At 35.3% G+C, this 12,866-nt stretch overlaps 1 protein-coding gene across 2 annotated transcripts in view; it reads left to right on the top strand.

Moving 5' to 3' along the window:
- The window catches only part of LOC131773122 (importin-11), a 54,903-nt gene that overhangs the window by 139 nt on the left and 41,898 nt on the right, over positions 1 to 12,866 (top strand). The window contains exons 2-5 of one of the 2 annotated variants that reach the window (XM_059089094.2): positions 85 to 242; positions 1,108 to 1,208; positions 1,762 to 1,834; positions 12,350 to 12,436. In XM_059089094.2, the coding sequence (XP_058945077.1) occupies positions 108 to 242; positions 1,108 to 1,208; positions 1,762 to 1,834; positions 12,350 to 12,436 (396 nt within the window). In that variant the 5' untranslated portion in view covers positions 85 to 107. Of the gene's footprint in view, positions 1 to 11; positions 243 to 1,107; positions 1,209 to 1,761; positions 1,835 to 12,349; positions 12,437 to 12,866 lie in introns of those variants that run through there. The other variant, XM_059089095.2, reaches the window with a different exon arrangement.

Raw genomic sequence — 12,866 nt, 5'->3', positions numbered from 1 at the left:
TTGTGTAAGGAAATAGGAAATATAGCCAACCATCCAAAGATGATCCATAGTATGTCCCAGTCAGTTCGATATTTTCTCTAATAGCAGCCTCAAAGGATGAAGAAAGAATGAATGAAGCTTGGAGAGACGCGTTATTGCTTGCACTAAACCATGCATGCAGCCAAAATCCCTCACTTACAAAGGAAGCAGAGGATAAGCTTAAATCATGGGAAAGAGAACCAGGGTACTACAGTTTGCTCATGGTAAGAGTCGCTTTGGTCTCCACTCTATCACTAAGTGACTATGGAATGTAGAAATTTTCGATCAAACCGTTATAGGATACCGAACGGGCTACAATTTAGCTATTTCTAACCTTATTGACATTTGGTGGATGCAGTTTACGTACACCTACAAGTTTACATTCGTTTGGGCTTCCTTATGATGCACTATACTATGTAGTTTGTAGAGCATTTTTTTCCCAGTTAAGAAATTGATTCCATGTTGTCAAGCGTCTGTACACTAATGGTTCGCAGATGACGTCAGTTTAGCATTGACATTTTGGTCCACAGAGACAATTTATATGGAGTGGAGTGATTACATTATCACTAACTAGCTTTTTATGCAACTTTTTATTTTTGTGATGAATTTTTATTGCTGATGAGATATCCTTGCTGTTAAGTTGATGATAAAGAATTACCCTGTTTTACTCAAAGCGCTTCAATAAAGTTAGGTTTGTAGGTACATGTGTATTTTGATGTGAAATAAAGAGGGTACTTTTTGTATATATATATACACATATGTTGCGATAGGGGAAAAAAACAGTGAGACTATACTTTCACCCTACAAGCCTGTTTCATGATTGCTCACTCACGAAACAGGCTTGTAGGGATGAAAGTATAGTCTGGCTGTTTTTTTCCCCTATCACAACATATATTGCACCTTACTTCTACATATCAAGCACTGTAAAAAATGGAAAAATCAATACACAGACTTCCTATATATAAATGTACACACTTTCTTTTTTGTATTGACTGCTAATGTCTCCCTTTTGGTGCAATTTGAATGGTCAGATCTGACCAACAGAAACCTAGTAAATGTGAAATTTACATTTTCTTGTTTCTTTCAAAGATAATTTTCAAAAATAAGACACTTGATGTCAATATAAGGTGGATGGCAATGGTATTGATGAAAAATGGAGTAGAGCGTTATTGGAGGAAATCAGCCCCTCAGTAAGTGGCGCACATACATATGGATTACAACTGTACATTCACTCCTATGAGTCATGTTCAAAGAAGTGACTGAAATACTTTTATCACTCACAGTCAGTGGCATTCAAAATTTGCTAGATGTGGAACTAAACCAAACACCAAAAGAGAAACTGAAAGTGACTAGGCTTTGATCATAGCATTTCTCACAGCTGAGAAAGAGAATCAACAATGGTAATATTTGCCACCGGCTGATTTAAATGTGTAAAGGCCTATTGCATTTATGTAATAAATTAAAAAAAGAGATGGTTGCTTGTGGGTACAGAATTTCTTTCCCTATCTTCAACTCAATATCTCACTACATGACTTGTTTGGAGTGCTCACTCATGGGCTCATGCACTCATGGTTATGAAGTCTCCATGAATTTTTTATCTCTTGACCCACCTATTTATGTATAGTTTTAGTAAATCTACAAATATTTATGATTACTGTTACTTATTCAAGTAAATGTTAATATAATTATGGTCATTCATCTGGCATTATGTGAATTTGATGTTTTTGTACTTTCCATTTACAGTTCTATTGCTGAAGAGGAAAAAACCTTTATAAAACAGAATTTAACCATGTCTCTTGATGAACCAGTCAATCAGGTACAGAGAAATGGTTCAAATTTCTAACAGTAATCAATTTTGACACCAAAGTTTTTGTTGCTTAAAAAAAAGTGCTGGTTGTAAGTAAAGCAAATGACATCTCATGAGGAGCTTTGGCCCCCCAAAAAGCATGCATTCTACAGAGATGCTATATTTCTGTCATCAATGTAGAGAATTATGTCAAGGCTTGTAGTGGGTAGGTGTCTATGGGGTTACATAAACCTCTTTATTATAAGTTAAAGGTTCACTTTAATACTTCTTCTACACACAAATTTCAATTAAGAAAACACAATAAATCTTGGATCCGAATCACTTGACACAATCTCTTCATGAAGTCTTTGACCAATCGGCTGAGCTTTCTGGAGTTATGGGATCTAATCTCGACTGCAAAAGCACTGTAATGTGCTAATGAAAAGTTACTGTGTATTAAGGAAAAATGCTTTTGCAAAGAACAAAATGTTCTGTCAATAGTCCATTTTACAGTTGTGTGCTTGGTTGCCTAGCCTTTGAACAGGAGTGAGGCTAAGGGTGACCTTGTTATAATACAAACCTTACTGCTTTTGAAATGCAAATTAATTTGTTATCATGCTAACTAGATTCTGGTCTCTAACACAACAAGGTCACCTTCAGCCTCACTCCAAATCAAAGGCTTGGCAACTAAGTACACAACTGTAAAATGGCCTATTCCCTGATGACTGCAATACGTTCTGTCCTGCCAGCAGGTCTCAAGCACACCAAAAAAGACTGTTTGTTCAACATTAGTTAGCCAAACAACATGTATGTTTTATGTTCATGTTCATCTGTGCTGGACCAATTAGACAGCAAGAATTTCCAGCAGATGGATTCATGAGGTCTCAAAATATAACCCTGTTGTTGATGCGGTAAATAAAATTGCTCTTGACCATACACTTAAGGTGTGAAATGCCTCTTGTCAAATAATCATAGATAATTGCAAAGATGTCAGTCAAGAATAGCCAAGCTTGACAATGACATTCAAGATATAGTAAAGGATAAAGATTATATAAGTTAACAGTGGATGCCTGACAAGAAAGAGTCCAGACAAAGAGCAGTCTCCTGATATTAATAAGTGTGAATTCTATTTTTCATGCCCTCTAAAGTAGTGTATACCTGAGGGTTAATTTTTACTATCTTCTATATTGTCTTGGGTAGTGTATACCGGAGGGTTACTTTTAATCTCTTCTATACCCTCCTGGGTAGTATATATCTGAGGGTTACTTTTAACCTTTTCTATACCCTCTTGGGTAGTGTATACCTCAGGGTTATTTTTTATCTCTTCTATACCCTTTTAGGTAGTGTATACCAAAGGGTTACTTCTTATCTCTTCTATACCCTCTTGGGTAGTGTCTACCTAAGGGTCACTTTTAATCTTTTCCATACCCTCCTGGGTAGTGTATACCTGAGGGTTAATTTCAATCTTTTCTATACCTTCTTCGGTAGTGTATACCTGAGGGTTAATTTTAATCTCTTCTATACTCTCCTAGGTAGTGTATACATGAGGGTTATTTTTGATCTCTCCTTTACCCTCTTGGGTGGTGTATAACTGAGGGTTATTTTTAATCTATCTTATACCCTCTTGGGTAGTGTATACCTTGCAGTTATTTTTAAGCTCTTCTTCACCCTCCTTACACAGCAGTCATGTTAGACAATATTCATAAGTGTGAGTTTGCTCACAATGACCTAAAATACAATAACATTGTTTTAGAGAAATATGAAGACCAGTTTCTACCTTGTTATAGTCAATTTTGGCAAGAGTGTTGTCTTTGGAAAAGCTAAAAAAGCTGTTCCAAAACCTTTGCATTTAAAAGGTCATTATAAGAATAGTTGTATTCTGCCAAAGTTTTTAGACAGAACAGGGAGACCGTCCCTGAGTTGAAAGTGATTTGTATTCTCTGGATTATCCAATCAACACAATTTCTGGACTTTAATTAAAGGTTCAAAACCATGACCTGTTTAAAGAAGGGTTTGTTGAAGTTAGTCTTAAATAGGCCTTGGCCTTTGAATATGGAAGTGAAATCAGCTTTACCGCTGCCGCATTTGAGACTATTTTTGAGTTTCTTCTTTACGTGTTATACACTGTTCTTGTTAGATGTTGCCGTAACATTCGGCCAGGACTGTTTGTGGACCTTGTGTTTACGATTTACTGTAGTCTTCTTTAAGATATGCATTGTTTCTACAAAGAAAATAAGCTTAGCGTACTGCCCCTTAGGTTATTTCAATGTTTCTAGACAATAAGCAAACAAAGTAGAGTTGTATCTGGGAAATGATTAAAAATATTATTGGAAATTGTGGTTTTTTTAATTTCAGTTGAGAGGAGCTTATTATTAACTTTTTTGTGGTGATTATTGGATGTCCTGGAATGTTCAGCAACCACCTCATGCCACCAAGGGGCATCAAACCTTGGCTTGAATTACTTTTGCAAATTAGCTGGCTGCACATTCAATGTCCAGCCAGCTTTTTTGCATAAAAAATTTTTCCAGCGCAAAGCTCATCATGTTGCTTATGAGTTAAAAATAATGCTGTTGGGATACCACAGATGAGTTGGATTAGGAATAATACTGATTTTACAATTTTCAACTCCCAATATTTGATTTCTAATGCTCTGATTGGTTCACTCAAATTTTAGAATTAAAACAGATTCACATAGCTCTCTTAGCATTAATGAAAGGCAGAGAATTGAAGTAAGCAATCACTCCATTCACTCTTGTTAGATGCAAGATTAGTTATAGCCAACTCATATCCAATGCTTGCACATGAAATGCCTGTAAAATACTTGTGTGACAAGCTGTGAATAATTATGTTACTGAAACTCAATCATTCATCAAGTTACCATCTCTCTTATTCTATTTACAAACATTACGTCCTCAAAATTGCTGATCCTAGCAGTATGCATGTCACATGAACTTTGTAATAGACCTCACTTACTGTAGAGTATCTGTGGCTCAGTGGCAGAGCATCAGAGTGCAGAATCCGAAGGTCAGCAGTTCCATTCCTCATGGGGACTCAGAATTTTTTCTTTGTCCCATGCTCACATCAAGACAAAAACCATCTTTCTTTATTTCTCTACAGAGCTCAAAACTTACCACCTCTCCAATTACAAACATGATGCTATTGAAATTACTGATCCTAGCAGTATGCAGGATGTGTGTCATATGAACTTTGTAATCGACTTCGCTCACTCTAGAGTCTCTGTGGCTCAGTGGTAGCATATCACAGTGCAGAATCCGAAGTTCAGAGGTTTGATTCCTTGTGAGCACATCTCAACTTTCGTTGCCATTTTTCATAAATATATCTAGTTTTTGTAGCTAGGCAGTATTTTTAAGCAAACACATCCGTCACTACCTCAAGCCAATAAATAACTTATGAATCCTCTCTTTTCTCTCTCTCAAATCACTTTGGTTGACAGAAAAATATTGGTTTCAGAATGAATTTGTATAAGCGATAGTGTCATTACATTGGTTGACAAGCGGCCTGAAAACCATCTGCAATTAATTTTAATCGTTCACAAAAAGTGCATAGAAAGTTAAAACATGAAGTATTTGGTTACAGTTAAACTGAACGATGGAACTTTCATTCATTTAATATCTGAATTTTCTCAAACAATTTGTTCATAGTAAAAGAACAACAAATATACACTCTCGGTGAGTCTTTCCAAGTCCGTTCAATTTGGACATTTGTACCTTAAATTGCTCAACAGAAACTGAAGGAATTTAATGAGAAAAGGCCACATTAAATCCCCTTGTGTTTTGTTGGAGTGTGCCATTTGAATTTAGTTTTTGTGGAGGAAAGACCAGATTTACACAAAACAATTGCAGCAAAGGAACAAACAAACTCTCACAACTTCAAAATAAAAAATTTGAATTTACTCAATTACTTTCTTCACGTCTACTTATTGAACAGAGGTAAATCTTCGTACATGAATGAATCGTTGATGAGAGTGAATAATACTTCCTGTGAGATCATTGACTGTTACTGAAGAAAACATTGTCGTGACAGCCTTGCCAAACTAGTTCCATTGTTTCAAATGTTCTTGTGCTTTTTTTTTCTTACGTGCTCTCTAATTGACAGGTGTCAGATTGTGACAGATACTTGTAAAAATAATGTTTCAAGGTTTGTTTGGAAGCCTTTTAAATCACCTTTGTCATTACAGAAATGGAAATGTTTTGGTGAGGCATCTCTCTTTGATTTGCATCACCTCTATTCTAACTACCATTTATTCACTCAAAAATTGTTCAGTTTATGGAGGATCTTGCTGTATTTGCAGCAACCAGTAACCGGTAATCATTTGGGTTCGTTTGGAAAGAATTTTGTCAGGTTTAAAAAAATAAATATGTTATTTACTGGCTAAGGGTCGGTCCATATGGTGAAAAACTGACCTCAGTCTTGAAATGCTACCCTTGGCCTACAGCCTTGGGCAGTATTTTCAAGACCTTGGTCACAGTTTTTCACCATCCCACATTTTTCGACCTCCCAGCCGGCATATAACATATATTTCTTTATTATCATATCTGTTGATAAAACAGAATTATCTTGTTATGCCCCTACCTATGCAAAACCAAAGTTTCTTTAGCAACTTACCCCCTTTATTCATTTGAGGTTTTGATTAACTTGAGTTAACCCTGCCAAAAAAAGGCAAAGCATTTGCCACATTACACCAGTCTGGCATCAATTGCATAACCACAGCAAAATTCTTATTATGAAGTACTTGAAATATCTTATTAGTATATAACCTAATTAACATCAAAATGGTTCTCTTGTTAGACTATTTATACTAGTCGGACTAATTCATGTGGCAAACCCATTTTCAGGGGTATGATCACTTTACCTCCAATTGGCAACAAAATTGTAGACAAGTTGATTATCCACCAGTAATACTTCAATCTTATATCTTTTTTCCCTATTAAATTAACTTATTTTCCCCCTTCCCCCCAAAACAGTGTTGTGTTGTGAACTCTTAGCTATATAGAGGCAACATCGAATGTTGATGACTTATGCATGGTAAAAATATGTGGTGTTATTTTAAACAAATGTGTCAACTAATTTTGACCATTTCTACAAGTTGGATTAGTTTATCTTGTTACGCCATTTTCATTGGTTGGACAATTTTTTAGATAGACAATTTTTATCAGGTGAACCACTTTATGTTGTTAGAGCATTTTTCTGGTTTTGTTACTTGATTCTTTTAACTGGTTGGACCATTTTACCTAGTGAGACCCTTAAGTTGGACCACTTAAACCAAATGGACCTTGGACTATTTTATCTACTCAGACAATTTTGAGCCATTTTAACAAGTGGGACTATTTTATCTAGTCAGACCTTTTTATGTAATAAGACTTTTTTATCTAGTCAGATAATTTTGAGCCATTCGACCATTTTATTCAGGTAGATGATTTTGAACTGTTGGACCATTTTAACAAATTTGTGCCTTTTTAACCTATTGGATCACTTAAACTAGATCTGATAAAAAAACCTTATTATATTATGGTGTTATAAGCCATAACAACACACATGAAAAGATACGATATTTTCTTGTGTTTGATATAGCCAATCAGTTACTGACATGTCACTCACCTTTCACGCCCCTCACAGTCATGTTGATGAATAAATGACAAAACCTTCACCATTCTCAATCCCATCTATGGTTGTTTGTCAGAATTTTCTCAGATCATGGCTGCTAAAACACTTAAAAATCTGTATTGCTTACAGACAGTGACCTTCAAACTTTCTTAGAAGGGGAAGGACACTAAAATGGGAAAAGAAAAACTTAACATTATGTATTCAGTGGCTTTGGTAATGGCATATCTGGTGCATGGCTGAGAACAAAAATTGACATTTTGTAGATTTGCCACACACAGGTTTGGCTGTATACTTGAAAGATTTTTTCTGTCAGTAGGGACAAAGTCAGTAACTGAGAATATTGTATATTGAACTTGTGCCCATGGTTGGTTTTGTTGTGATTCAATGCATTTTTTTTCATCTTGAGCCTTAGTGCCCACACACATGATTTTTAATTGGGAGATTGTCAATCCTGTGGTTTTGTTCATTAATGAAGTCAACTTTTCTTGTCAGTGAAGGGCTATTGTGTTTACATGCTAAACAAAATTATACATGGCTGTCTGTAGATATCGAATTTCTTTTTTCATGTTCAACTGGACACCAGACTCGTGAGCTATTCAGTTGAACACTGGGAGAGAAATTCCATATCTACATGTGCCTAGCATCGTTCTTTATTTAATCAGTTTTTTAAAATTCGAACAATATACTTTAGAAGGCATTCTAAGTGACTACAAGTGTTTGTGACTGATAGAAATCAAAACTATGAGGCAGCGAATTAACAAGTTTTCTTTTATCTCAGAAAAGCACAGGCTTATTTTTGTCTGCAAAAGTTTAACTGATCAACACAGCCACCAATGTTTACACGAGATAATCGAATAAAATCAATCAGCTAATAAACTTTAACTGTTTACATGTTCTTGTTCCACATCAGATTGTAAACAATGAAAGCAGTTTACAGTCTTGGGTTTGTGCCTGAATTCAAATTTTTTTTGTTCACTCTAACAGTAACATTTAAAGTAATGATGTTATGTAAGGTTTGAAAAAATCAGTTCTCGTGATGAAAATTTGCATGTTGAAGATGAAAAATAAATTTTTTGTGTTGAGAGGTTTATAAACTGTTGGGTCGTTGTGATGGTTTGGGTCATTTTAACCTGTAGAGCCATTTTTCTAGTTAGACCTTGTAAACCTGTTGGATCCTTTTCACCAGGTTCGACGACCATTTTTCTAGTTGTACCATTTGAACCATTTGGTTCATTTTCGCCAGTTGGACATTTTTCTGGTCAGACAAATTTGAACAGGTTAAAGCATTTTAACCAGTTAGAGCTTGAAGTGGGACCATTTCACCAGTTAGACCATTTTATCTTCTTACTCCAGCTATAATGAATTGGTCTATTTGAACGTGTTGGACCCTATTGTCTAGTTAGACTATATTAAGCAGTTGGACAATTTTTTTTAGGTAGACCACTTTAACTAGTGTCACTATTTAAACCAGTTGATCATTTTAATTGATTGGACCAGTTCCTCTTGTGATTCTTAGCATCATAAGTGGTTGGACCATTTTAACTGATTTGACTATTTTAACTTGTTCAAGCTTTTTGACAAGTTGGACCATTTTCTTTAGTTAAACCATTTGAACCAGTTGCCCCATTTTAGACCATTTAACTAGCTTGACCTTTTATCCAGTTTGATTGCTTTAACTGGTTGGATTGTATTTACCAGTGGACCATTCTCTAGTTAGACCACTTTTACCAATTGGACCATTTCATGCATTATGACCATTTTCAACAGTAATACTATTTTAGCCAGGAAAATGATTTTAAGCATTAGGACTATTTTATGTAATAAGTTCATTTTAACTGATTGGACCATGTTAGCTGTTGGTATGTTTTCTATAGTTAGACTATTTCCATCTGCTGGACTGTTTTCCTTAGTTAGAGCATTTACTGCTTGCTAGACCATTTCCTTAAACTAAACCATTTGTACCAGGTGGGTAGGTTTATCTTTTTGGACCATTTTTATCATTTGGAGAATTTTATGTAGTTAGATCATATTTTTTGGTTACACCATTTTAACCAGTTGGATTATGTTTTAATATTTAAACTAGCTGGATCATTTGATTTGGTTAAACCATGGGACCATTTATATAGTTAGACTACATCAATAGTTTGACCTTCAATCTACCTGACCATTTCTACTAGTTGGACCATTTATTCTAGTAAGACCATTTATTACCACTTTGACTATTTAATATGGTTGGACCATTTTAACTGTTCTGGTGATTTAAAGAAGTTGGACCAATTTTTGGAGTTAGACTAATTTAACTGGTGAGGCCACTTAACCAGTTGGACAATTTAATTGGACCAGTTGAACCCAGTTAGACTATTTGAACCAGTTCATCTTGGTAGACCATCTTATAAAATAACTCCTATGCTACAAGCACCCTGATTTTTCAAAAATCTGTTGTATTTATGCCTGCATACTTATAGTTAATACAGATGGTTAAAACAGTAGAAGTCAATTTTCATTATACTTTACAAACAATAAAAAATAATTCTTGCAACAAAAAGCCAAAATGACACTGTCAACACTGTCAGAAATAGATGAAAATATCCATCAGTTTTATGCCAAGGTTATTAACAAGGATAGCAGGAATTATGGTAGGGCAACTCAACTTTCACTCAGACATAGCATTGAGAGATACCTCAATATGTCACTAAAAAACAGTGGCATTTTGCTTAGCAAAGAAACCCCAAATTTGTTAACTCAAACCAGTTGTTTGATGCCAAAATAATGGTGACCAATTGGACCATTTTAACCAGTTGGCCCACTTTATCTATCTAGACCATCTCAAGGGGTTTGACCATTTCTTTCTAGTTAACATACTTTAACCAATTGGAGCATTTAAACAAGCTGGACCATTATCTTTAGTGTGACTATTTTCTCTAGTTAGACCTTTTTAACCAGTTGGACCATTTTTACGGGTTGGATCATTTTAACCAAATGGACCATTTTTTCTGCTTTTTTTTTACCAGCTGTACCATTCTCTGTAGGTAGACTATTTTAACTGGCTGAACCATTTTCAGGGGTCATATCATGAGGTTTTGGTAAGGATGGGAAAATCACTCACACGCTATCTCACTTGAGTTTGATATGTTTGACAATTAATTAATTTATGCATGAAAACGTGGATTAAATGTGTTTTCTCCTACCTTCCCTGATAGGTTTGCTTCTTTCCCTAAAGTGGTTCTACTATCTTCTGTTTAAATATCTTGGGGTTGTTAAAAGGCCAAAAGTTTTACCAGAGTACATAATTCAATATAGCAACTGTGGTTGGGCGGTCTGATAAAATCATCTAGCTTGTTTTTCCTTTTTTTTCTCTTCCACCTTGAAAAAATATACCCTTTTAGACCTCACAAATGAAGGGGAAATGCACAGAAGAATACTCAACTGGAAAGAAGCAGGTTTCATAGTCTTCAATCAACAATGACAACAGTTGCAATGATAGATATGGAAATATTTTGTTGCACAGCTTTAGCAGTTAAATTCTTGTTATTGAGATCATTTGAACATATCCATTTGGCTGCCATTGGCTGATTTCATAGTTACTCAGCAGCTGATTTACCCTGTTTTGATTTTTGACAGATTGGGTTTCATCAGACATGAGTGTCTTTTGTTATGCAATCATGTTGTGAGCTATTTTGCTCCTTGTTTGGCCAGATGAATCTCATTAGTCAGAATTTTAACGGCAAGTTGCATTTTATTACTTGCCTGGGCACAGTTTTATCATTTCTCTGGTTAGACCATTTTCTCTGGTTAGACCATTTCTAGCTGTTGGACCATTTTATGTAACTAGGACATCTTTGCTGGTATGACCATTTATCAAGTAAGACCATTTTAAGTGGCTGGACCACTTTCTGTAATTAGACCATCTGTACCAGATGAACCATTTCATGTAATTAGAATATTTTCAGTATGATGATTTTATTGAATAAGACTTTTTTAAGTGCTTGGACCATTTTATGTAGTGAGATCATCTAAGCGATTGGACCATTTTTACCATTTTCATCTGTTGCATCTTTTTAACTATTGTGATCATATTTGTTAGTTGGACCATTTTTCTAGTAAGACCATTTAACTGATTGGATCATTTTAGCCTGTTTGACAACTTTTTCTTGTCAGACCATTCCTAGCACATGGGACATTTTATGTAGCTGGGCCATTTTCACCAGTATGACCATTTTAACCAGTCAGACCATATTCTCTTGTTAGACCTTTTGTTCTAGTTGGACCATTTGATTTAGTTAGTGCACCTTAATTGCCAGTATGACCTTTCTCATGTAAGGCCTTTCTGTCAGTTGGACCATTTTCCATAGTTCGACAAATTTTAATGTAAACTGTCCTCAGATGCATGTGTAATTCTCACTCACTCACATGTGAATCACCTCAGGGACCCATTTCTTTACAGTCCCAGGAGCTATTTAGACCCAAAGTCATGTTTTAATCTCTAATTCTGAGGAGTAGTACTTTAAACACAAAATCCGAAAATCCTGGCTATTTTATCTTGGTAGCTTATATTATTTCAGGGACAAGCTTCATGACAGCCCCAATAACTATTTTGGCTCAAAGCCTTGTTTTAAACTCAAGTTCAAAGAAGTAGTAGTGTAGATTTAAACCCAAAAGCCTTGCTATTCTATTTTCTCTTCTCTTGTTATGAGCAAAACAAAACTTTCCAGCACTCATCTAACCTCCATCACCTTTAAGGACAGACATCCATCTTCAGGCCATTAATAAGAACAGACTGTCATTTTGAGAAAAAATTGCACTAAACTAACAAAATTGCAATAAATAGATGAGGCTCTTGAAAAACAGATTTATCACTTTCGTATAAAACTAATGAGAACTGAGGTTAGTAATTCACCTGATTTATTTTTCTTTTTGCAGGTGATTACCCAGGTAGCAGTGTTGATCTCAAAAATTGCCAGAATGGGATTGGGGGATTGGCCAGAGCTATTGCCATGCTTACTGAAGGTTTGAATGTGTACCTTTGTATTGAAACACCTGTTCATGAACTTATCACTTCATCTCTTATCATTTTCATTAAAGCTTGTGCAGTAGGTATTGGGCCACAATAGGCCATTTTACAGTTGTATACTTAGTTGCCTATTTAGCATAATAACAAAGCAATATACATTTGAAAAGCAGCAAGGTTTGTATTATAACATGGTCACCCTTAGCCTGACTCCTTTTAAAAGGCTTGGCAACCACAATTGACTATTGTTGTTGAAAAGTTAAACACTATACCTCCAGATTGGTGATGTTCCCCAACTGCAGTATTTTGCTGTAGAGCTGATTGTCTCTAGTTGTCTTTGCCCTGGAATATGGTTACTTAACTCATTTCCCAAAAATTTAAGAAAAAGAAATGGAAAGCTTAATTTTTCAAAAGGTAGTCAGTAGTATT

This window comes from Pocillopora verrucosa, chromosome 4 (genome assembly GCF_036669915.1).
Source record: "Pocillopora verrucosa isolate sample1 chromosome 4, ASM3666991v2, whole genome shotgun sequence".
Taxonomy (NCBI): domain Eukaryota; kingdom Metazoa; phylum Cnidaria; class Anthozoa; order Scleractinia; family Pocilloporidae; genus Pocillopora; species Pocillopora verrucosa.
This window is presented reverse-complemented; position numbering and strand designations above follow the sequence as displayed.